Source organism: Catharus ustulatus, chromosome 17, assembly GCF_009819885.2.
Source record: "Catharus ustulatus isolate bCatUst1 chromosome 17, bCatUst1.pri.v2, whole genome shotgun sequence".
Classification (NCBI taxonomy): Eukaryota; Metazoa; Chordata; class Aves; order Passeriformes; family Turdidae; genus Catharus; species Catharus ustulatus.
The window spans coordinates 3972082-3999027 of NC_046237.1; the positions used below are offsets into that span (position 1 = coordinate 3972082).

At 45.1% G+C, this 26946-nt stretch overlaps 1 protein-coding gene across 2 annotated transcripts in view; it reads left to right on the forward strand.

Annotated features, from left to right (window-relative positions):
- PHACTR3 (phosphatase and actin regulator 3) overlaps positions 1-26946 on the forward strand; it is a 100244-nt gene that overhangs the window by 51213 nt on the left and 22085 nt on the right. The window contains exons 2-8 of one of the 2 annotated variants that reach the window (XM_033074759.2): positions 1113-1274; positions 2100-2177; positions 6919-7101; positions 11494-11697; positions 15903-16167; positions 17083-17330; positions 20745-20898. In XM_033074759.2, coding sequence (XP_032930650.1) covers positions 1113-1274; positions 2100-2177; positions 6919-7101; positions 11494-11697; positions 15903-16167; positions 17083-17330; positions 20745-20898 — 1294 coding nt within the window. The remainder of the gene's footprint in view (positions 1-1112; positions 1275-2099; positions 2178-6918; positions 7102-11493; positions 11698-15902; positions 16168-17082; positions 17331-20744; positions 20899-26946) is intronic. The other variant, XM_033074760.2, reaches the window with a different exon arrangement.

Consider the following 26946-nt stretch of genomic DNA (forward strand, 5'->3'; position numbering starts at 1 on the left):
TATTTTCAAAATTAAATGGAAGAGGAGGAATGTGTTCATTCCCCTGCTGTGTTTAATAATCTTCCAAAAATTGTTTCCTGTTTACTTGGAAATCCCCACCTCCACGCTGTGATTTAGGCATTTGCACCCAGTTAACTAAAAAACAAAGCCTAGAAAATGCTGGATATGTATGATCTTGCAGTCATAGAGCAATTTATGATAAATGTTGTTTTTCCAGAGAAAAATTACTTGGAGATGTACATATGTTCACAGCTTCACATTCCTGATTTAAATCATAACTGGTTGTTGGGGGAAAAAAAATACAAATTGTTACTCAGTTTTTATTTCTGCAACAGATCTGATGGCAGCCTCTCTTTCAACAATTACTGTACTGGTGTTCTAATACAAATGTCAGTAAAGAATCAATAACCCCATTTAGGGGACTGTCCATGGCACTGGCTGGCACACAACTGTGAATACTCAGTGGGTATTGTTTTGTGCAACAATTGTCTGTAAGCAAAACTTAGGGTGCATTTTCAAGGAAAATTATTAAAAATACCTAAATTGATTTTCCAGCTGAAGCATTATCTTTGAATTCCTGTGGCTTGGCTGGACAAAAAGGAAAGAATTTTCCCCTTAGCTTTCTCAAGGAATAAATTTTCACAGATTTTACTTACATAGCACATATCAAACAAACTCTTTTTTTATATAAGATTTGCATTAGCTCACAAAAGTCAGCGTGTTCTGTGTTAGCTCATGTGAAGAGTTCATTTAGAAGGCAGCAATATCCTGTGACCCAGGAACAGAACTGGAAGCTGGGGATTCCAAAGGCATCTGAGCTCTCTCACGCTTCCTCTCAGCTTTTCATAAAGGTCTGCATTTTGCTAAAAGAGCATTACATTTATGTGATTAACTGGAGGCCATGTGAGCCTGATTTACTGATGTGTTAAACTTCCTCTGCTCTTGTTCACGCCCTGGGGAGCTCTCAGCTCTCCACATTTCAGGAGGCTGTGACAGCTCCCCGCAGCTTTTGGGGGGACAGTGACACCACTGCCTTGTGAGCACCTTTGCCTGCCCTTTGCAAGTCACTGGGGGGTTTTGTCCAACAGGCTTTTCCTCTCTTCCCCTCTCAGATGAGATGGAGCAGTCCCCTGCAGTGCGTTCTGACTACTTGGTCTCAGGGATTCGAACTCCACCAGTGAGGAGGAACAGCAAACTGGCAACACTGGGCAGGATCTTCAAACCGTGGAAGTGGCGGAAAAAGAAAAATGAGAAGCTAAAGCAGACATCTGCAGGTAGGCTGAGAGCAAGAGAGGGATGGTGGACAGCATGGGACATGTTACAAACCCAAATTCAATTCAGAGATTCCAAACCCAATTCAGAAATTCCAGCATTTAACAGATGAATAATGTTTAAAGCAAGGAGGGGCCCATATAAGCTGACTTCCTATATAACACAATATAGCACATTTAGAAGAAAAGGTCAAAATACGAGAGTGAAACACAAGCCTTGCCCCCAGACTGCTTTCCATGGACTGTCCCTGCTCCACACAGGCTGCAGTTATGGCCCCAAGTATTGTCACCCCTTTTATTTGGGGTGAAGTTTATATAGGTCACAGTAACGTGATGAGAAGTGACAGCAGGGAGCTGCAGCATGTGAAATGTCTTCCCTCAAGCAGCTGTCTCTGAGGGGAAGGAGCCCAGCACACAGCACAGCATCCCCAGGGATGTCCCAGGAGATCAGAACAGAGACAAACTCACTTGCATTTTCCTAAGATGGGATGGTGCAGTTCCCTGCACTGTATCCTGTTGGAGTGTCCCAGTGAAGGACACTGTCCAAGGCAGCTCCAAGGTGTCCCATTAAACAGAAGGCTCTGAAATCCCCATGACTGCACTCAGAGTGATCTGACAGAACCTCACATCATAAAACTTTACATGTGGTGATTTTAAAAAAGGAAGAGGCACAAACACCTGACCAATCCAGGCTCCCCAAAACAAAATCCTTGCAGTCCAGGCACACAGCAGCTGAGAGTGGAGGGAACTTCCACATTGCCTTTCTCAGCCTGTTACATGACTGCTGTGTTGGTAACTGGGGCTGTGTTGTGCCACTCCTTTGTGCAGTGCTGGAGAAGAAGATGACAGCACGGCAAGGACGGGATGAACTCATTAAGAAAGGCCTTCTGGAGATGATGGAACAAGGTAAGCAAAAATTCCTAATTGTTTTTAAATCAGGGGCTCTTTCAGGAACAATAGGAAATACGTATTTGCAAAAGCAGAATTAACAAGCAAATGAATAAAAACTTCCAATCCAAAATGAGAGGAAAACTCAGTGAATTTAAGGCTTGTCATCCTTCAAGCTCCTCCCTGCTGCAATCAATCCATGTAGTTCAGTGTTTGATGCTCTCCCATCTTGAATGCAGCTCAGTCTTCCCTTGGCTTACACGTGGTGCAGCTGAACTGGTACGTATGTTTTATGTAATTGCTCTAAACCCAGCTAAATCCTTCTGCCAAGAAATCCAGCTCAAGCTGGATAAATATAAACTTCAACATACAGATGCAGTCAGCTAACATGAGCAACCTATGGATCCAAATCCCATCAAATGATCCTAATCTGATGTTTTTCCAGTAAGCCAAGTTTGTGATGTCTGCCTGCTTTTCATTCCCACGGAAAAGTGAAGCATTTAAAGGAGCCATTTTAAAGCTTTCCTGAGTACAAACCAGAAGTCATGGAAGGAATGATGGTAAAGTGTCAGAAACACTCACAAAGGACGTGGTTCTTGTGCTCCAAAGCCCTGACAGATGCTCAAGGGAGACACAGATTTGGGTGACTGTTCTGTGAGATTAACTGAGCTCCCAGTGTTATGGACAACATCCCAATTGCCATTTCCACCTAAACAGAGATAAACCCACAAATCCATCTCTGCTTTGAAAACATCATAGCAGAAGTACTGTCATGAAAGAGGACTGGCCTTTTGAGTATGATTAATCTCACAGATAGAAGTTATGTTCTTTGAAAGTAGTAATTGAGTTTCTTTTGTATAAAACAAATGCCATGCCTATAAATAACCCCTGGGACAATACTCAATGATGCTATGCTGGAGTGAAACCGAGCAACTGAAGAGTCAGAAAAAGATTTTTTTTCCCATGGGAGTAAAGCAATTTTAATATTATTCTGTTGGATATATTTTAAGTTTTATATTAAATGATCTATCAAGCCATCAGTTTATTCTAAAATGGAAGTTCTTAGAAAGCTAATTTTTAATTTCTGTTCATTGAAGTCTTCTCATCTCTCATAATTCTAGATAATTAGTTGCCCTATTAGCATATTAGCATTACTGTATATACATGATCTCCACTAGGAGCAGGAAAGTTCCCTATAATCCATGGATTGGAAGACATTCATTTCCCCAGCTTTGCAAAAAACCAGTGAAATAGAACTTCTGCAGAGCATATTAAGAGGTAATAATGAAGAATCAATAAACCTCTTGCATGCATAAAGAACAGTTGGGAGGTAAAGGTGACGCCAAGCAGCAAGATCATTATAACAAAATTAAAACAGTTTAAATAAATATAATCCAGTGAGGTGTGAGGACAGGCTGTGCTTTTAGCTAGACAGCTGCAAACAGACTGCTTACCTGTCTGCAGGAAAGTTGCCTGGAGCTCCTATGAACATCACACAAATTTCCAGTGCCTCCCTGTGCCCAGAAAGGGAAGAATGCATCACAGTCAGCTGAAGGACAGCTGCCTGCAAGTTATTTTTCTTTACAGAGTGTTGTGAATCTCCAGGGTTATTTTATTATATTAGTGGAAGAAGCTTATTAACTGGAATAAAAAATTGACCCAAATAATTCTCAGTAAATGATTAGTGCCCTACTTGGACTGAGCTGAAGTTTCAAGGCTAAGTCCTCGTTTAGGTTGCAATTGTCAAAGCAGCACCACTGTGCTAAAAGACTATAGTAAATCCTCAAATCCCTCTATTCCATCAGGCTCTACTCCACTTCCAGGGAGCTGATTCCTGCCCTCATAAACAGCCCAGCTGGGATGATGCTGCAGTTTGAGGAGCCTCATGCCTTTGGAGTAGGTGCCCGTTAGCACAAGGTGTGTCAGCAGCGTCTGGCAGTGACCCTGGTAGTGATCCTGGCAGTGTCCCTGGCACTGATCCTGGCAGTGATCCTGGCAGTGATCCTGGCAGTGATCCTGGCACTGATCCTGGCACTGACCCCGGCAGTGATCCTGGCAGTGTCCCTGGCACTGATCCTGGCACTGATCCTGGCAGTGATCCTGGCACTGACCCTGGCACTGATCCTGGCAGTGACCCTGGCAGTGACCCTGGCAGTGACCCTGGAAGTGATCCTGACACTGATCCTGGCACTGATCCTGGCAGTGATCCTGGCAGTGATCCTGACACTGATCCTGGCAGTGATCCTGGCACTGACCCTGGCAGTGTCCCTGGCAGTGACCCTGGCAGTGATCCTGGCAGTGACCCTGGCAGTGACCCTGGCAGTGACCCTGGAAGTGATCCTGGCCCTGATCCTGGCACTGACCCTGGCAGTGACCCTGGCAGTGACCCTGGCAGTGATCCTGGCAGTGATCCTGGCACTGACCCTGGCAGTGACCCTGGCAGTGTCCCTGGCAGTGCCCTGGCAGTGTCCCTGGCAGAGACCCTGGCAGTGATCCTGGCAGTGTCCCTGGCAGTGATCCTGACACTGATCCTGGCAGTGACCGTGGCACTGATCCTGGCAGTGACCCTGGCAGTGACCCTGACACTGATCCTGGCACTGATCCTGGCAGTGTCCCTGGCAGTGATCCTGGCAGTGATCCTGACCCTGGCAGTGATCCTGGAAGTGCCCTGGCAGTGATCCTGGCAGTGATCCTGGCACTGATCCTGGCAGTGTCCCTGGCAGTGATCCTGGCCCTGGCAGTGTCCCTGGCAGTGACCCTGGCAGTGATCCTGGCCCTGGCAGTGCCCTGGCAGTGTCCCATGTAGCTCTGAGCTCTCCCCAGGCTGGAGCAGGACCTGCAGTGCTCTGGGAGCAGCCCAGGCTGGAATTGCACTGTCCCTGTGTCCTTGTGTGGGTGATGAGTCACCCTGCAGGTTGTGCCAGCCCTTCTCCTCACCCAACCCCCAGTCCTGGCTGCCCATTTACCGTGGCCTGGGCCACCTCTGTCCCTGCCTCTGGAAAACTCCAGAAATGCAGCTTCACTCTGGGCAACCAGCTTAACTCCCTGAGAGATTCCATGCTGCAGGGTCTGGCACACAGCAGGGTTAATGCCCAGCAAAATCACAGCCCTGCTCCTGGTCACCCTGAGCACTGGTGTTTTCCTTCCCTGCAGATCCAAGGTCTGTGCTTTGTTCTGTCCCCAGATCATCTCTAAAATACCGTGTTGAGACCCACTGGCATCCAAAGCACCCACTTTGATCTAAGCAAAGCTGATTGTTCCTGCCCAAGAATGTCACTGTTGTGTGTCAGAAATCCTCCAGCAGGAACATCTTTTCCTGTCATCCCCTCCTCAGTCTCTGCCCTTCCACGGGCTGGGTCTGAAGGAGCCCTGGCTCTGGCTGCAGCTCCCTGTGGCACAGCTGCCAGCAGCCTTTCCCGAGGATGTGAGGAAGGTGCAGAGCAGGGTTACCTTGCACACATTTAGGGAGCTCTCCCCATGATGTTTCTCCCCTGATCAGGGTTATCTGTACTCACAGCTCTGGCTGAGGGCAGCCTGTCAAACACCGCGGGCAGCGCTTCCTACATTGGTGATTATGTACAGGCTGCCTTCACAATGAGCTGAGATGCAGGCAATGAACTTTTTCCCCCTCCCCTTCCCTGTATCATAGCAACTGTGCTGCTGCAAGGGCTATTTTAAGAACAGTAACTTTTCACCAAACGTGATTATGAGGCAGACTGAGTGAGCTCAGTGTGCAGAAATACTGCATCCCTTCCGCAGCATCTCCGGGCCAAAATCTGATACCCTCACCCCAAAGCACAAGGAATTACCCTGCAGATTGTCCAAATAGCATTAAAAGAGGTAATTGGCAATGTTGCTATTTTAAATCAATGTTCAAGGAACTTGTAATGATATCATTGTAAGAAAACACAGCCCTGTCAGGAGCTTCCAAAAGGAGTGTCCAGGGCTGAGAAATACGAGCTGGGAGGTGAAGGGTGGACAGCAGGAGTGTCCATCAGCATGGAGAGCTGCCCAGGGAGGGAAGTGATTGCTTTCTGTAGTTTGCAACAGTGATGTAGATCTTGTAAATTCTGAGGGAGTAAAAGGGTAGTTTGTATTCTGAGGAGTCTTGCCTGAATAGGAGAATACTAGAAAAGCTTCAGTCATCAAGATGCGTACAGCTGCAGGGATCACTGGCACAAAAATCTTCCAGAGTAAGCAAAGGGAGCAGTTTCTAGGTCTGCATGAGGAAGTATTTGAATTTCTGATCAGCTCAATCACACAGGACACACTTTTGAAAGCGGAGTAACTAAAACTGTGCTAAAAACCTGCAGCTTGGTAGGGAATATGAGCAGCCTTTCCTTCCTCCAGCATGGCTGGAAGGCAGTGAGCTGTTCACAGAGCCTGGCACAACCCAGGCAGGTCAGACCAACCTGGGAATGTGCTGCACCACGGGCTCTGCTCATGCAAGGAAGGAATTGCCTTCTCCCAGAGACCTCTGCCCATTGCTCAGCTCTCGTGTGGCAGCTCCTTCCAGAGCACAGTGGGCACAGAAGTTGGTCCCTCCTTGAGAAAACTGAGTGTGTTTTGTATCCAGATGGGCTGGTGTCCACAGGATTTACATTACACATGGTTAACACAGAGATCAGGGGCTGCTCTAAGAGAAGCCTCAGTCCCCTGAGCATGAGCAGCTTTGACTCCTTCTTCTCAAGAGGACAGCAGGGGGGCTCAGCTTTCACTGCTCATGGTTTAATCAAGATTAAATGATGTTTTGTTTTAGATACTGAAGGCAAAGCCTGCACTGGTGACGATGCCACGAGGGCGGCGCAGAGCGAGGCTCCAGCAGCCGTGTGCCAGGCTCCCACCGCAGAGGAGGAGCAGCAGGAGACCACAGCAGCAGCCACCACCAATGTGGCCTCCTTTGGTGAGGAGCTGCACCTGGATGAGCTGAAAGAAGATGCAGGTATTGGGTATAAAATGTTTACAAAAAACTGTGAAGCGTTATAAAAATATTTCTGCTGAGGAGTCAAATATATCAGTGCATTAAAGGGTCAAAGTGCCTTGTTCAGCTCAGTGCCACACTAGCTTGGTAATTGGTACTTAACAGCAGTGATTTTTGAGACTTCTACCAAGCTGAGGAGCTACACAAAGCTTGGCATGATGGGATTAGTTGAATTATGAGATGATCCAGTCTTGGCATGGTGCCCCTTTGGTATCAGCAGTGGCTGCTGTGAAGATGAAATAAGCTTCTCTTAAAAAGATTTCTTAAACTTCCGTGCCAAGCCTGAATTTATTAGTCCTGGCTCAGGAGAACAATGTCAATACACAGCCCACACTGTCATTATCATCACTCTGTCCCCAGCGTGCTGCAAACACCTGTGAAGTTCAATACCAGGAGCAGAGATCAGCTCTGGTGAGCTCACTCCTGGGCACTGGAGCAGCCAGGCACAGCCCAGCAGCTGGAGGGTTCCATTCCCTTCCTGACAACCAAGAAGTGCAAAACTGCAGAGATAATGCTCTGTCCTGGTTTGTGAGAACTGTCCTGTAGTGATTATGGATCTTCCTGGCCTCTGGTCAATCTTTACACCTTCTCCTTCTGCCTTGGATGTCTTTGTTCTCTGTCCCATCCCTTCAGGCTCTGCTTTCTCAGGGGTCCCACCCCTGGTTGCTGTCCCCAACCCCACCCCTGCCAGCTATCACCCTCAGCATGGAAATCATTCCCTCATCAGCTGAGGCAAACCCCATTCATCTCCCTGTTCTTACAGCAACCAGATCAAATCTTGACCAGATTACAGGTTTCTTTTCTTCTTTCTCTATTCTAGACCATTTAATCCTGTATCATTAATGAAATTTCTTTCTAAACTTCTAATTCTTACCACTGGGACGTACTATCAAGGAAAGATAGCACTAATAATGTGTCATGTATTTAACCTTATGGCTCTGCATAAACTCACAGTGTGATTTAAAATGTACCTTACAATGTGTTCAGAATTGTGAATTGAAGCTATCAGAGTCATCCCAATTTGTTAGGTCTTTTTCCCTAATCCTAGTTCCTTTTACTGCCTCCCTGAAAAAATCTTTCCTGTCTTCTGTATTTCTTTTCCTCCATTTTTTGAGGTGTCATTTTCCCATGTTCCATAAAAAATAACAATTGGATTACATTCTCCTGTCTCCTTAGTCTGAGGGACTCCAATTTGTAGGAAGTCTTTCCACTTCTCCTATTGGTGGCTTTCAAAATAATTATTGCTGATCTAGCCTTTATGTGCTTATTTATCCCTGCCTGTACATCCTAGCATTCCTGTCTCTAGTGAGTGCACCTGAAGGAATTAAATGGGTGGGAAGGCTCTTCAAAATTGCCAGAGTGTGCTGCTAAGTTTATTATAATGTTGAGTTTTTTGTAACATTTGCCCATGGGCTCAATCTAGGTGTAATACAGTGGATGTCTTTTCAGAAATTCATATGAAGAAGTGACCAGCTAGAAACAAAATTAATTTTTTTTGTTTTATACCCAGTGTGTTCTATGTCATCCTGAGGATGTGGGATAAAGGCCAAGGAGGGGAAGAGGAGAAAACACAATCTGCAGACTTCATGTTCATGTTAATACACAGAAAAAGAACAACCAGGGCACAAAGAGGGCAGTTCTCCCCCCCCCTAACATCACCAGTGGTCTTGGGAACAGTCCTGAGGGGAGGATTTCTACCTGGAAATGAGATGGCATTTTGACAAGTGGCACTCCATGAATAATTCTGTGCTCCAGCAGGAGCCTAGTGCTGAGCACTTGGACTATTTTCAGCAGGATAATATTCACTCTGCAGTATGAAATCTGTTAATGGGTTTGTGTGCTCAAGGCTCAGGTCTGCCTGACACCACTCACAGAGCAGGGGGGAGTTCAGGACCAAAAAAGTCTGGCTGGGGCTGGGAGCATTTGGGATCCACCTTCTCTGTAGCAGCTCCTCTGCAGCTGTGCCAGGCAGCCTTTCCTGTCCCAGGGACAGCCACTGATTCCAGGGCAGCTGGACCAGAGAAAGTCTTGCTCCTCCCAGGGGAACGCACTCAAATCTGACTGATTTTCCTCTCCAGCTCCCAACATCTATGGGGGCTCTTGATCTTTCTCTAATGTAACCCATTAGTGGCTCCATTTTTCCCTCCCTCTATTACACATTTTGTCTCCTGTGCAGTGGGCACAAACACCCAAGTGATGTCACCCTGGAACAAAGCATTTCTCTAGAAGTGCCTTTAAAAAAAATAAATTTCCTTTTATAATTCATATAACAATCCCGTACAGCAGCTTTCCTGTCATGACAAATTTCACAAGAACTCTTGTTAATGATGCATATTTATTCTTTCCTGTCTCTTTTGAATGATAAATACTCATTCCTCCCCTTCTAGGCACACTCATTAATCTGTTTGTCAACAAATTAAATGCCATTATCTTGCCAATGCTATTGTTTCCAACTGCCTGAGTGCCTTGGTGCCTCCCCACGCACTCTGAGCACGAGGCTGTTGAATGTTCATTAATACAGAGTTTGAATTCCCAACAAGACACAAAACTGAGCCAAGAAAAGATTTGTGATGCAGCAGCTGTGGGTGCCACTGCAGTGAGATTTTAGGAGATGCCCTAGAATGGTCTGGAGGGAAAGATACTCTGGTTAGACAATCCAGAGTGCCAAAAGGAGTGGGATGTGACCTCTCTCATGTTCTGCATGACCTCAGCTCTGCTCTGGATCCTCAGCACAGGAAGACATGGAGCTGTTGGAGGTCCAGAGGGCCATCAAAAGGATTGGAGGGATGGAACACATCTCCTGAGAGGGCAGTCTGAGAGAGCTGGGGTCATCCAACCTGGAGAAAAGAAGGCTCCAGGGATATCTTATTGCAGCCTTTAGTACTTAAAGGTTTATAAAAAAAGATGGGGTCAAATTTTTTGATAGGACCTGTTGTGGTAGAACATGGGGCAATGTTTTTAAGCTGAAAGAAGGAAGATTCAGGGTAAATACAAAGAAAAAATTTTTACAATGAGGGTGATAAAACACTGCCCAGAGAGATGGCAGATGCTTCATCCCTGGAAACATTCAAAGTCAGGTTAGATTGGACTCTGAGTAATTTGATCTTGTTGAAGATGTCCCTGCTCATTTCAGGGGATTGGACTAAATACCTTTAAAATTCCCTTCCAACACAAACTATTCTATGATTCAGTGCTTAGGAGAGATTTAAACACTGATCTCTCTGTTTGAATGAGTGCTTCCTCCCTCTGGGGTAGGAAAAACAACTCTCATGGCTACTGCTGAGCCCAGAGTGGCTGGAAATGCAGTTTGGAGGGAGCCTGGCCATGGCTGGGATCAGAGTCAGCCTCAAGCCTCTCTGTGAGTCCCCACACCTGCCAAGGCAGAGATAAGGACACCTAACAGAGTGAAAGCCAGCACTGAGGCTCTGGGTGAGTCTGGCACTGCCAGGGCATCTGTATCTGAGCAGAATTCAAGGATGCTAATTTTGGACTTCATCACTGGAATTCCACCTGTGTCCTGCTTCAGCTTCACGCCTTTCTGGATCTATTCCCCTGTGCCCTCATCACAGCCTGGTGAATTTGATGAACTGCTCAGTGATTCAGCCTGCACTAACTTTCACAGCTAAGTGCTTTTGCCATTGCAGAGACAATCCTGAAATGAGCAGTTCTTCACCATCTCAAACTAGGGCTTTGGAGACTGATTTTTTTCCTTAAGTACTTCACTAATTCCCTGTTCCACTCTAACTGCTCAGATCCAATAGCTAATCTTCTTTGTGGCAGGTTCTTTTTGATGATCAACTTTAATCTCAGGAAAGGCTCAACAGCTCTGGAGTCAGGTACAGTAAAAGAAGACTCAGGAAGCAAGTTGAAATAATGTAGTAAATAAGATAAAAATCATATTGGGAAAATAAACACACACATCAACTATTGGAAAATCAATTTTTAGGTAATATTCTGGGTTTGATACTCTTTGTCCTTTGGCTGTGTGTTCCTAGACAAAAGAGTACTCACCCAGGAACTGTGCCACCACAGCTGTGGAGAATTCATTGCAGTTGTCAAAAAAGTTGCTTTGACTTGCTATCCTCATTATTAAATGAAAGTGGAAAAAGGGTTTAGGGAAGTAAAGGAAGCTCAGCAGTTTTCTCAGGAACGTCAAAACTAACATTTCCTCAATATCCTTGTACATTTTATTCTTCACCTGCCCTGGCTGGTTGGCTGTTTCACAGTTACTTTCACTGTGGAAAAGATGTGTTTCTAGCCATGTGCCATGTGTTCAGTTTTTCTGAATGTTCCTGGCATTGTCCCCTGGCCTATCATTATTAACTTCATTAATTTTACTCATCTTCCCACTAGCCAAGAAACCTTCAGCACCCACGGAAGAACTGGAAGATGCCAGCCTGCCAGCATCTGAAGACAGTCCACAAGCCTTACTTGTACCTGAATCCACAGATTCCCCCCAGAAGCAGACAGAAAGAAATCCAGCACAGCTTCCCAGCCCTCCATTGCTCCCAGCTCCACCACCCAAGGCAATCTCCAAAATCAACAAGAGCGTAACAGGTCAGTCATGACCGCTCAGTAAAGATTTCCCCATCCTTGATGTGTTGCTCACCTCCACAGCACTATGAAATCCTTTTCTCATGTCTTTTGTGAAGCCCCAAACTGCTGAGAATCAGGGCAGTTATACTGAGTGAGCAGTAACCATGACTGGTTTCCTGATAACAATGCACTGATCTTTGTACTTCACATATTTATCTGAACCTCTCAGGACATTATTTGTTGTGAGTTTATGGCACTAAACACACATAAAACAAATCAAACCAACTGCAAACATCTGCTGAATCCCATGCTCATATTGATATGCCATAGAACACAAGAAAGATTTAAATGTTCTCATTACCTGGACTCCCACTGGAGAGCAGGACAAGCAGCCAAAATTAGTTCAAGTCAAAGGTTCTGCAGAGGTTTTCTGTCTGAAGGGCTTGCTCTCCAGGGCAGATCTAAACTAGAGCTATGAAATCTGCTCTCATTAACAAAACAGGAGTGATACACCTGGCAGTCCTCTGTGCCAGACTTCATTGAACATTTCCAAAAGCAATTCCCCTGGGCCTGATTTTCTAACGTATTGCCAATGTTGTTACATTTCTCAACATTCTGGCACTGCAGAAAGGGTGCTAAAACGAGAATGATTTTAGTTGGTTCCAATTTCAGGGCCCCTACATATGGTAAAAGCAGTTAAAAGGGCCCTATTGCAAATGAGAATCAAGTTCTGACATCTAAATGTCAGACCTGTTGGATATTTAGACTTTTAAATGACAGCCATTATGTGAGCCCTGATTTGCATCCACACTCATCATCTGGCACAATGAGCAGGGTTTTCAAAGTCACCAGGGAACAAAACATCACAGGGACTCTGTGACCTGACCACTGGGGCTTATAGAAAATATTGAGGTTTTCAGTCTCTTTGAAGAAAATTAGAAGTATTTGTTTCCCATGGAAACAATTCATACTTTGTCTGTGCTTAAAAGCTGTAATAACTCAAGTGGGAGCTGGATTCAAAATGGTAATTTAGTGCTGCTCAGGAGCTGCTGTTCAGGTTATTTCGCTGTCCTGTGCTATGGGTGAGGCTTGAGCCTCCCCTTCCACCCTGCATCAGGAACAGACAGCCCCAGGCCCCGTGCCTTTGCTCAGCTGAGGAGAAGGCCATGCTTGGCATCAGATCTGTTTGGAAACCTGACCCACGCAGGGTATTGAGATTACACCTCCACTAAGCACTTCAGAGCATTTTGAGTTCAGATATTTTGCTGCTTAACCCAAGTGTTTCCTGTACCATCTGAGATATTTTGAGTTTTGGTATTTAGTTCTCATTTACATCTTCCACAGATAAGAACTTTTAATTTTCTCAATGACTCCAGTAACTCTAGACCCTTTTGCAGTAGTGATTATACATGTTTATTTTTGTGGGGATGTGGAGGCAGCACAAAGTTAAAATTAAACAAATACCATCAGTGAGTGAGAGGAAATACAAAAGTGTAGGGAGAATGAAAGGGCGATTATGAAAGATAAGGAAGATGAAGAGGTTGAAAAGCTCTTTTGTGTTGAGTTTTTTCCCCCGTTAACAATGCTGGGGATGCCGTCAGCAGAGGAGTGAGGAATAAGTCAAGCACCAATCAATCAGAGAGAGGAGGAACAGGGTAAAGTGCCAAGACAGCACTTCTCAAGATTATTCACTGAACATCTGTCATTAGTGTCATCCTGCCTGCCCCATGGCCACGTGACACCCCAAAGTCATGTGACACCACAGAGTCACATGACACCCCAGGGTCACATGACTCTGCCCCAGCCATTTGACACCCCTGGAGTCATGTGACACCCCAGAGTCACATGGCTCTACTCCAGCAACATGACACCCCTGGAGTCACATGACACTCTGGAGTCACATGGCTCTGCCCCATGGCCACGTGACACCCTGGAGTCACGTGACACCCTGGAGTCACATGGCTCTGTTCCAGCCATTTGACACCCCTGGGTCACACAGCCACACCCCCAGCCACGTGACTGCCTTGGTGTGATGTAGCCCCACCCCCAGACATGTGACATCCCTGACATCACATGACCCTGCCCCAGCCACGTGACACCCCCAATGTCACGTGGCCCCACCCTCCAGCCAGGTGACGTCCCTGTGGTGGCATCTTTAGGACAAATAAAGTGTGATGTCAGGAAATTCTCAATTTCTCAGGAAATTCTCAATATTGTCCAAAGCTGCAATGAGGACGAAATTGGCCCTTGACCTGTTCCAGGAACAAGCTGGTGTAAAAACAATTTCCTGCTTTAGGGCTGATCTGAACCCTGTTCTTGCTCTGAGGAAACACAGACATCCTCTCTCTGGGCAGAGGATAAAGGGGCTCAGCAGAGGTGATTTTGTCCATCCCCTCAGGCCGTGATTCGGTGGGCAGCAACTGATCACAAATATGTTCTGTCCATCTCCACAGTAGCACAGAATCAATACCCTTGAGTGCCAAAGCCCATCTTTGCTCAGCAGAGCTTGGCTGTCTCCTGGCTGGAGCAGCCACCCTGATCAGTGCAGGAGGAGCTCTGGGCTGGGAAGGTGTCTCAGACATTGCACATCAGGCACCTTGACTCTTGGAGAAATGCCCCTGAGCTTTCAGACTTCCCAGATTTTAAGCAGGGAGAGTTCTGGGCTAGTTTGAACCCTGTCTCCTGTTTGCATGGAGATGAACAAAGTCACTGCTAAGGGTTCTGGCCTGGAGGGACACAAATGGGCACAAATACTCTCTAGAGATGAGAAAAGCAATGTTAGACCTTCCTTAGAACAAGAGAGATTTTATTGTGGATGCAACTCTCCTTGCTGAAGGATGCTTTCCTCCTCACCCCACAAACACAAAAAGGGACCAGGCTTAGAGTTGCCACACTCAGATTTTCAGCGTTTGACTTTGGTTATGATTTCAGGAGCTTAAGAAAATACATGTTTTTGGTAACCCTTATTCAGGATGCTGGCTCTGAAAGGAGATATCGAATAGCTAGCTAGAGTATTTTTTGCCCTCTCCAATTTTCCAGCAAGTTACTCTGCTAACTGGAACAAAGTCCTTGTTACAGGACTACTTCAGGATAATCCTGGTCTGAGCAGAAGTTTTTCTCTGCTATGAATTGAGGGATTTATCTCAAAAGTAAGGGGAAAAGAAAAAGAAAAAAATTACCTGTGAAAAAATGTTCGTACCAAAGCTGCTCAAGCTGTGCCAGTTTAAATTCCTGTGTGAAGCACTAGGTGGCAACAAGGGACAAGAAATACTCTGGGACGAGGAGCTCGCATTGCCTTTATCCACTCAGCTCGAGCTGCTGGTGCAAACGGCTCCATATGCCAGAGGCTTGGGACACAGATATAGGGGAGGGGAAAAGGGGAAGAGAACTGCAGAACAGAAAAACTGATCAGCGTCTTTTTCAGGCCAGATGTTCTGTTATCCTAAGGGATATTGTGTGAAGCCACCAAATTTACAACCAGGGAAATGTCCAGTGTGCTTCAGACTCAAATGCTAGGAAATGTATAAATCAGTCTAAACTTATAACTCTAATTTCAGACACAAGGTTTACATTGCATAAAAAAATAGCTAAATAAGGAGCAAAAAAGAGATTAAATTGCCCCACCCTTCTTTTTTTTCTTGTTAGTGTTCAGTACCCCATCTTTCATTTGGATGTCATTTGGCAAGTTTTGTTATGCAAACATTATCCTCATATTATAATGATTTTGGCATTTTCTCCACGGGCATATGAAAGACAGAGGTCTGGGCTGTGCAGCAATCACAGAGGAGCAGCTAATAGACACTGGTACATTTTGTCCAGACTGTGAACCACAGGGCATAAATTTTAATACAGTCTGCCAGAGTCCAGCAGAGAAAATGCGAGATTGTAAAGCCACCACAGCCCAAGCCTTTGGTGGTTAGGAGCAACAGTGTGGGTAAGCAAGAATGCAGTGGTGGGCTGAGAGAAAGGAGAATCTGATCCTGTGAGAAAGAGGGGAAGTGGGAGAGGCATGTGTTTTGCTAGATTAAAGATCTGGAGTGGTGCAGCAAGAGCCTTTTGAACTCAGTTACTCAGCCAGTTACCTCACAGCAAACATCACCATTTATCCTCTGTTCAAAACAACAAATTAATTTCAGTGCAGAATCTGTGAAAGAAAAAAATAAAAATAAAAATAAATTTTAAAATAAATAAAAAGCACAGTCTCTTCCCCACTTGTGTTTTGGCAGCAGGAAGTGAAATGGATGATCCAGCCATGAAATCTCCTCCTTCCACCATCCTGAAGAACTATGTCATTGTCGGTTCCTCCCAAATCTCAGGACAAGCTGCCCTCTTCCACCCCTCTGGCCAGAAAAGCTCAGAGCCCCATGGCAGAGGCCAGGTAACAACGCCCACCGGTTCCCCTCACCTGGCTGCCGTTCATCTGCCTTTACCTCCCAGCAGAGTCATTGAAGAACTCCACAGGGCTCTGGCCACCAAACACCGGCAGGACAGGTACCTACAGCCTCCAGGCTACAGGGCTGCATGAGGACACTCATCCCACCACATCATCTTGTTGGAAAATGTTCCTCTCCTCTTGTTAGCATTTTAATTGCTGCCACAACTTGGGTTTGCCTTCCTTGTGATGTCACTGCTTGGAACAAACGTTCCCTGGTTAAAGTGCTTAATTTGGCAGCTACTTCATTGTATGTTCTTCCTTTCTAAGGAGGCTGCTCTGGCACAGGAGTAAGTTTTCAAGCAGGTAGAATCAGGTGATAGTCCTTGATCTACTCCCACAGGATACCAGCTGAGAGTGGCAAAGGCACATCCTGCTCCAAGTACTCTACACATGAGAAATGCTGCAATTTCTGGGTCTCTTTGCTGACACAGGAGCACATACAAGATCCATTTTTAATACAAATGTTTTTGTGGGTGTAGACTGGGTGCTTTATCTGGGTTTCATTATAAGCCTTCCTGTATATCAGAGGAGGACAGAGATAACCTTTGCCATCCCAGGGCTTTGGGGTGAAGCTGGTATAATTTGTCAGTTCCCTAACAACTATCCCTAGGGAACAGATCCACATGTCATTTCCAGTATCATGATCCCACAAATATTTCATGTCATGCATGTTTTACATCAGAAGGACGTGTTGTTGTGGGGTTTTTAATCACTACAGTATATCTTGTGACCATATATCAAAGAAAAACATTATTCACCACTCCTCCATGTCTCATTTTAATGGCAGAGGCAAGAGAATAGATCCACATTAGCCATTCTCCACTTGAAAATGCCATCCTGTGTTGGGCCATGCTGAACTCCCTGCCTGCCCTTCATGAGCTACAGGACGTTTTTCTCATTCTCATGTAGGTTTCTACTGCAGCAATAAAACTGTCTTTGTAAAATCTGGCCTGTGCATCTTCCACCCACAGCTTCCACGGAAGAGAAAGTAAAGGCTCTCCAAAAAAGAGAGTGGATGTCCGTCCCTCAAGAACGTCAAGTATGGAGCGCAACAAGGAGAAGGAGAACTCACTGAATTATGGCAGTGACTCAGAAAACAAGAGGAACTCCGTTAAAGAGTCAGATGAGAACAAAGAAAACATGATCATGAACTCAGAGCTCAAGGAAGAGTCTGTTTTTTATCAGGATGAGGAAGTTTTGAACGACTCTGTTATTTCTGGTAAGGATAGTCACTGTATTACAAAGATTCACTCTCCCAACTGAAGGGAATGCTCTAAAGGCAGCACAAAATACTGGGAAGGATAAATTCCTTGTCACATCAGCTTTTTGAAGGAATCTTGGTGAAAAGCTGAAGTTAAATTGGAGTCCCAGTGATTGTAGTGCACACTGAGATGTGTCACTGTGCTTTACCCTCTCAGTTACTGGTGCACCCTTGGACTGCTCTGTTTGAGCCACAGCACTCCCAGGCTGTGAGCAGCCAGAGCTTTCTGTACACCCAGAGCCAATGCTGGACTGTAATTCCATGCAGAGATGGTACACAGGAAAGTGATAGAGACCAATCAATCTAGGAAGGACAAATATGTAGAGAAAATATCTTAAAGAATAAAGTTTCTCTCCATTTGGTCCATTTTACCCCTTCTTGAGACATATGGGGAATGCATTTTATAATCCTGTGCAATTATTTAAGTGAACTTTGGCAAAATAATCAGCTCTCGTTAGAAAATTTGTCATTCAAGGTTTTTAATGTTTCCCATGTTAGCAAGACAGATTCAATCTGAAATGAATCCTTCACTCTCTTCATGAATGCATTAAAAGAAGGCAGGCAGAGAACAATTTATCAAAAAATAATTGTTATAGCAGATGAAAGATGAATTTTAAAAGATGTCTTTGAAAGCATCAGCCAGCAGACAGGACGTGAGTCCTGCTGCTGTGTCTTAAGACACTGAGTAACAGGACAGACTCATGAGGTAAGGCAAAAGAAGAGTCCCTTGCCTAACTGCTGTGTGTTTAAGGATAGCTTAAAACATGAAAAACACCTTTTAAGTCCTATTTATTTTTCTGGCTATGTGTGTTAAAGTGGCCTCCTTTGATAAAAATTCTACAGGCTAGAGGCCGCCAGGCAAAAAATACATTATCCCACAAGCAAAACCAAACTGGAATATTTAACTATTGAAGGTGAATCTATATTTAACAAATAATTATTCATTATTGTGATGATAGGAGGGCACTGGTTATTGTACAAGTTTCAGTGATATCTAGAAGCAGCTCTGGGCTTTCTACAATAATTGAGTTTTGGAAAATTCCTGCAGTTGAAGGACAGTGGTGGTGTACTGGGGATGGCTGAGGTCAATTCAGAAAAGCAGACCTGATTCAGAGTTATTTTGGCATTATTGTGGCTGCAACAACAGTGCTGCTTGGCCCAGAGGACACTGAGCAATGTGAGTGATGTCCAGTTAGAGCAGGCTGGGACATCCCCAGGCATTCCTGTGTGGAGGCACTGCTCAGGTGCACCCTGCAGCAACAACAGGGACAGCACCACAACAATTCCCTAAACATCTCCAGGTTCTTTCTAGTTTGAAGAAATCCGGGCTGGTTTCCAGGCAGTAAAACTATCCATCAATCCTGAGCTGCTTTACAGTCCCTGTACTCCCTTAGAAAGTCACCTGCTCTGCCACTGCCACCACAACAGGGCATGGTGCTACAGCCCTGTGCCTACAGGGGGGTACAGACTGGTCACATAACTCTGGAAAAACTGAAGAATTATGCCTTGGTTTTCCATTCCTACTCAATAAATCATTATTTGAAACATCTGAATATGCAAGCTTAAGAAACAATATTATTAGAATGTAGCCCACAATCAAGGTCTGTCCAGCATCAGGCACTGTTAGGATTTGCTTTTTGATTGATAGGGCAGTGAATATGATAAAAAGAACAGTAAACAGACAGAAAATTAATGTCATGATTTGACTGAATTAAAGCAGGAAGTTTCTTCAGGAACCTGCAGCCTGACCATGAGAAGGGTGTGGAATTCCCAAGCATTTCTTGTTGACCTAGATGAGGTGTGATCAATCATGCAACAATCCAGCCAAAAATCCTGCCTGAGATAGATGGTCAGGGGGCAGACTGGGAATGAATGTGCCTGACTGACCAAGAAAAATAACCCTTTGAAAAAGAATACTTAAATAAGGGTGCTTGCAGGTCCAGTTTCTACTGAGGTAGTGATCAGGAAAGAATTTGCCTCAGGGTGCTGAGTGGGGCTTTACTTTTCTCCTTGTGCTCTAGTTTTGTTTTATTCATGTGCACTTACTCTCTTTTAAAATTTAGATTTTGTATGTATACTTGCATTTTAACCTGTTCTGGTAAATTATGTTTCATTATGAACAGTCCACCTTTGATTAACAGAGGGAGGTGACACTGTTAATTAGGATTTTGACCCCACTTCTTTTAAAGTCAATGACAAAAATCCTTTCCATGCCCCCAAGGTGCCCTGCCCTGGGACACTGCTGCAGCTCCCATGGACACACAGAGCTCCTTGTCTGGAGCTCTGACATGGCCAAATTCCTCTTATGACCTCTTTAAGATACTCAGGTGAAGCTGGGAACGTGTGCAGGGATTTTTCTAGCCCTGAATGTCCTTCAGGCTGTTTCCAGCAGAAATTCTCTCAGTTGCTCTGCACCCACTCCCAGCGTGGTGCAGGCTTGAGAAACCCTGTCAGAGTCCCAAGTCTGAGGCTCTGTGAGCCAAATGCTTCTGATGGAGTCAGATATTCAGTTAGCAGAAGGCTCCCTGTGGCAGCAGCCAAGTCACTTAACTTCCCTGCCCATCTGTTAAATGTATATCTGCTACTTCAGACAGGGCTGTGTGCTTTAATTTAATTAATGCTTGCAACAGACTGTGAGAGCATTTCAAGGAAGGTGCTAAATAAGGGCACAGCATTTGGGCTCCAGAAAGGGGTTTTGAGCTGATTATGGTTTCTGAAAAGTTTAACTTTAGACCAATGCAAGTACCAAGATATTTTTCATTGCTGACATAGGGAGACCAAAATTACTCTGCCCTACTCTTTCCAACAGGTAAATGTGGGAAGGAGTTTGTACAGACTCCTTCCTCTGCATGAAGAAATTTGAGATCAGTAGTGATAATAATAATGGATCCCTAGCAAATAAAACTCCAGTATTTGGGAGCGAGAACCTATTTAGGATTTAGAATCTTGCCAACCTCCAGAGCATCCTTTTTAAAATAGACTTTAATCCTATCTCAAATGCCAAACAATAATACCAATTAAATGTCATTTTCTTTAAAAATGAGGTGACCTTCTCTAAAAAAGGTAAAGCATTAAATTTAAAAAAACCCTTTAAAGCAAAACAAATTAACCTCCTATTACACACTGTGCTCCCAAGATGAAACAAAGATTTAACTCAGTTCCTGCATGCCCTGAGGAATATGTACACCCTGCATTTGCAGTGGTTTTATGTCTGAGCCCTGCTCAGCTGCAGTGCTGCTTTCTGACATCAATGTGTACAACTGCTCCTTGCACAGATCACTGTCACTCTGTGCCATTCCTGCTCTCCAGAAGTTCCTGTTTCATCCCCAGGAGCTGCCTTTCTAATAACTTTCCTTTCAATGCATGTCCCAGGTACTTTGCCAAGAAAATGCAAGAAAGAGCTGCTGGCAGTAAAACTACGGAACAGACCAAGTAAGCAGGAGCTGGAAGACAGGAATATTTTCCCAAGGAGAACAGATGAGGAAAGACAGGAAATCCGGCAGCAAATTGAAATGAAACTCTCAAAGTAAGTGTTGTGAATGAGAACAGGGGGGAGACCCTGTCAGGTGAGGCAATGCCACCCACCCCCAGGTCCATTGCTTGCAGGGAACCATCCTCAAACCAATACAGCACATTTTCAGCTGTCAGTCAGCCACAGGAGAAAATGTCCTAACTTCCTCTTCAGCCAGGATTGCCTTGACTTCAAGGGAAAACAAGACAGAAGTCAATTTGGGAGACAAAATCCTGCCAAATCTACCTGCAGCTCTGCTGCTGCAATCAAGATTTGGAGGTCCTCCAGAAAAGCCAGTGCTTTAACAAAAGTAGTGCTAGAATAATTATTTATCAACCCAATTTGGCTTTGTCAGCTCTAGCTGAATGTGAGGATAAAGGCAATTGTTAGAGCTGCATATTTGCTCACCCAAGGGAAAGCTGCTGCACTGGTGGCTGCACTGGTGCCTTAAGGCAGCCCTGCCCTTACCTGAGGAAGGTGCCTGTGTAAGTCCAGCTGCAGGAACAGCAGGGATGCTCTGGTTTTGATCAGTAACCAGGGCAACAGGAGAGAGCTGTCAGAGAAACAGCATCACTGGTGTGCAGCCCAAAGCAAAGATTGAGGGTAACTGGGAGGCTCAGACTGCACCATTTGGGTTTTATGTGTGCTTTTTTAAGAGCTGCATTTGGATATCTGCAAACATGAATATTTTAGAGGAGACAAAGTGGATTGTTAAATAATCTGTGCTGTGCTGCCCACACGGGGACAGCGAGCACTGCTCACCGCCAAAATGCTTGGAATTAAATTGGTAAACATGAATAGAAGTTCATTTTCAAGGCTTATTAAATATTAAATTTCTAAAGCTTCTCCTGAAAGAAACATTTATTGATATTTAGACTAACTCATTCATGTGCATGCTTTTGATTAAACTTTACCTCCGGGGACAGGGAATGAGAACAAATGTGTGGATCAGAGCACAAGTCCTAATGGAGCAGAGTTTATGGAGGAGAACCTCTCTGCCTTCACCACTCCTGCCCTGGGCTAAGGAACGAGCTGCTGAGGGAACACAGGAGGTTTTGGGTGCCCTTCATGGTGTCCCTGCAGCAGCAGAGATGGAGTTATGGTCCCTGCAGTCTCAGTGACTGCACAGCAGCACTTTGCACCCAAAGGGGAGCAGTGCTCTGTGCCAGGGGCTGCACAATTCACTGCAGCTGGCAGACCCTGCCACAGATCCAGACAAGCAGGAAAGATCCCCCTACAATGTACCTGAGTTCCCAGAGTTACAGGCAGAGCAGATCATAGGTGTGTCCCATTGATATCCATCAGCTTAGGAAGCAAAGATGAACCTTGATCATCGTGCCCTTGCAAGCCTTGTGCATGTGTTTCAGGGAAATACTTCACACTGCACCCCAATATCATTAATTCCATTAGTTTGGCCATTCAATAACTCACAAGACCTCTTCATATATCAAGAGCTTAATTTGATTGTTTCAAAATATACAAAAAACCCACAAAATTCCATCCCACTGCATCCCTAAAACCAAGTTCAACCATCACAAACTATTCACTGAATGAGAAGATTATCATATCCATCCCCATCTCATATTGCTGAAATGCCTAGAAGGTCTCATCTCTTTTCAGCCCTGCCTGACTTCTCTTAGTGTGAAAGGTCTGATGGAATTGCAGCTTCAGGTGCTGTAACTACAGCCTTTATCCCTTCATTTTCATTTACCATTTGTCTTGCTTTATAAAGAAATGCTGTGAAGGATGCATCCTTAGAGTCAATGTCAGTACAAGGAATTGCAGAGGACACTGCTGGACAGGTGAAAGTGCTGCTCACCACCAGGAGAAAGGAAATTTCTGTGTGTAGGTGAATGCAGCTAAGGGAGCCTCCCCTGCCTGCTGTGATCTCATGCAGCAATCTGGGGTGCAGCCCACCAGTGTCATGGTGATATCTAGAGGATGGCTAAAAGCCATCTTTGTTCCAAGTGTTGGAAGCCAGGCCTTATTTTGGTTCCTTCTTCCTGGAACGTGGAAGATTGAGTGCATTTCGGGGAACAGACGGCACAGAGATTGCTGGAATAGCCAGGAAAGGCAAAACAGATTGGGAGCAGTCTCCCACACAACTTGTAGCACATATGTGCTGGCAGAGCTCAGCTCAGCTCTTAACTCATCCACCAGAATAGAACATGACCGTGCAAACAAGCTCAGGTGGTGGATGAATGCAGGAAAATATTTACAACACCATGAAAAGCAAGTGGGTGTCCAAAAAACCCAACAGCCAACCAACAAAGTAAAAATGAATTCTGGCAAAGGCCAAAGAGCCAAAGCCCTAGAGATATCCCTTTGGAGTTTCTGGCTAGGACTCACCCCACGAAACCCAGAGCACAGCCTGGCTGTGGTGTGGAAATGAAACCAAACTGGGAAGAATGAAATTCTTGGATGAGCTTTTGAGGTGTTTGCACTCATTCATTTCACTGGTACTTGTGCAGCACAGTCTCTGTGTGACAACTTGGGGGTTTATAGCTAAGGAATGCAGTGCTGGGGTGGGAAGTGCTGCCTGGGAGATGGGATCCAGTGGAAAGGTCTGTTCTCTGCAAGGCTTTACCACTACCTGTGCAGAAAAGAGCAGTACATTGCTGCTACTGCTGCAATTGTAACACTTAGATAACAGCACATCGTGAATCCAGTGTACCATCAGGCTATAGATCCGTGTTTAGCACAAAGAATGATCCATGGGCAGATTAGCAAGTAGTTATTCAATGGCTGACTGCATATGAATGGCACATAACCAGGCAGTTGTTAACAGGGTCGATATTTTTCAGCACAGTTGCAGGGGTTTGATGGTCTGTAGCTGTCTAGCAAATTACCTCAGCCCCACAGCTAACACAGCCTTGCTCTGTACTCTGGAGGGAAAGATGTACTGACATAGATAAGGTGCAAAACACACTGAATAATGGTGTCTATATAGCTTTCAAAATGGGGAGACAAAAGAATAGCATCCTCTCAAAACCGCTGTAATATTTAAGTGGTTCTGGTTGTAACACATCTCAACAGCAGCTGAGAACCTGCTGGGGAGAGCAACTCCCTGCTATCACTCTGATGGGTGTTTATAAAGTCAAAGCTAAACCTCCTATTTTCCTTCACTTTCCCACTCATTCCATCTCAAAAGAGAGCTTGGGAAATTCTGCATTTTGAGACAAATTCTACTTTTTAGCAGCGCAAATCTACCGACTTCAGATTTATTACTGACTGACAGCAGCATGAGGAGAGATTCCAGGATTCATTTATGTGCATCGCTGCTCTTGAAAAGTGTATTTCCTGTATTTCGTGCTCCCAGCCAATTTAATCTACCACTTGTTGCCGTGGAAACGTGGACTTCTCCCTCCCTCTCCCTCCAAAATGGCAATAGTCCAGTTTTCCCTATGCTGTAGTGCTTCTCTTACTAATCCATGCAGCCTCAGTGCCCCAGAGCACGGTGCACATTTGGAATACTCTGCTGTGCATTAGGCAACAGGGCTCCCAACAGGTCTTGGTTCCATTATGATGTGTTCAGAGCACAGATAATAAGGCCTCGATGGAATTCAGTGAATTGAGAGCTCTTTGTGGCAGGAAAGACATTTGCAAGTACAATTGTTTGCAATATCTGCTTCCTGTCTCACAGCCACACTTTGTTCTAGCAGGGGTTTCAGCTGAAACCTGGAGGAGTGAAAGACTTGCTAGACTGAAGGGTGACTCAGGAAAAGGCTGTTTAATTAAATTTGATATCTGTTTAGGAAGTTAATGTTTGAAGTGTCTAAGTGGCTCGTGCTTCTTGAGAATATAACCACAGCTAAAGACACTCCAGTATAACTTAATGTCTCAATGAAAATACGAATTCCTGGAAAAGATTATACTTGTAATATTCACTTCATGTGCTGCTTCACCTCCTCTGGTATTTGTACAAGCACACACGATGTGTGAAGTGGCATTTAAAAGATGATGGGGACAGGTTTTAAATACAGAAACGTGGGCAGAGGAGTCAGACAGGAAGAACAAAAGGTTTTTGTACACAGAGAGGAACCAAAACTTGAGCACCTAAAGCTGATCCTTACCACATTGAAAGCATTTGCTTGGGTAGGTGGATGATGCTGGGCCAAGGTTTCCTGGCAACAAAAAGTGAAGAGAAGGCATCTTTATTCAGTTGTTACCACATCTGGAATCTGTAGATGTGGTGCTGCCCTGAGCTTCCTGGAGAAGCATTTTCGAGTTGACTCACCCAGGAACTCCAGACCAGCTAAAAGCACACCCAGATGAGACCCTGGTTTGTCCCTCAGGTAACAGAGTGTGAAGTTCACAGTGCTGCTGGAGACAGAACAATACCAAGCTAAAAACACTTCAGACTGGCAGCCTAAAAGCAAAACAGCACCACAGCTCAGCACAGAGCGCTCACAAAGACAATTTCACCTGCTGGCAGCACAAAAGCTGTACCATGTTTCCCAAGGACAGCACATCCAGTGCCACTTCTCCATAGAAATGTCTCAGGGCAGCTTTGCTCACGGAAAAGGCGTCAGCCTTTCAGACTGAGATGTTCAGCAGGGAGCTGGGTGGAATGACAGAACTTTGGGGAACATTTTGTTTAGATGGACAATAAAAAGTAGTTGTACATGTACAAACTACTGGTAGCCCTAATGCAGAAGTTTAGGAGATGCTGAACTGAGCCCAGCCTAAGCTCACCTGGAGATTAGCCAGGGTTTTTTCATGAATCTCCAACTGCGCTTCAACTCCTGGTCACTGGACTAAAAATCAGGGAACTGCCCTAATTTCAGAAGGCTGGGAAGGCTTGACACAGATTCATTCCAGAGACAGAAAGGCAGGGGGTCATGTACAAAGAACAGATCAGCTGTCAGCACTAATTAGCTGTGTACAATTTAATGATTTCATTATTGGGCAGGAACCATCCAGGTAACCATCTCCTGATGCTGAAAATAACCCCAGCGGCTGCAGCATGGGCGTGTGAGCAAGGCTCAGCTCCTCACATGAGACAGGAGCTAAATATAGAGGCACAATTTAATTCTGTGGGCGTGTGGGAGCCCAGGGAGTCTCCTGTCTCCTCACTCTGCTCCAGCAAGACGTGATGTTGGCAGTGGGACCAGCAGGGGGCTGCTGTCAGACCTGCTCATGGCTGCAGGATTTTATTAGGATTTGTGATTTTTTAATGGTTTTCCCCTTTTCAGCTATGAAGTCTGCTTTTCAGGCTATGGAAAAGAAAGATATTGTGAGGGATGGAGAGGGGAGCAGTAGGAAGAATGTGCAAGTGAAGCTATATTTTTTTAGTGCTGCCTCCAGGATTAAGAATTCCAGATCCCAAGGCATTAATATTCCCTGTGCTCTTCCTTGGTGTCAAGGCAGTGGCACACAGCTGGAAGCCCAGCTGTGAACACAGTGACAGACAGCACTGGCCTCAAAGGGCTGAGGGTTAGTGCTTGCTGCCAGAGTTCCTGAAACAGCCTTCAATGGTAAAAATCAGGAGGAAAGGGAGAAGACTCAAGTGCCATTAAGGTCTCCAAGCAATGAGTAAGTTCAGCCTCCTGTTTACATGGCTTTTCAAGTCCAAGTGAGCTGCAGTGCAGTTCAAATAAAGCGTTAGAGAGGGTTCAAGTGCATTTGTACATGCTGTACCTTGACTATGCTTTCCCCTTGTCTAAAGGACTGAGAAAGGTTTGTTCCCTTTCAGGAGTTCAGGATATTCTTGGAGTATTAAACTCCAAGAATAGAATGAACCTCACTAACACCAATCCCTGGTAGGCAAGTACCTGACCTCCCTGAGTGTGTGATCATACCAGGCCCTCTGGACAGCAGCTCTTGAACCAGAGGTGCTTCCTTGCTTCAGCAGCACTTGCACAATTAATTATGGAGCACCCAGTCAGCTCTGAGCAAGAGCCATGATCTGCAGCTGAACCAGAATGAGCAATTTGCTGTCTCAGACCAGCCCCCAGCATTTTTGAACACACTAATTCATTTATAACGGGTTGAACTACAGTTGCCTCAGTCCTGGGTTATTCTCTGGTTTGAACATGAGCACAGGACCCAGAGGTGCTCCAA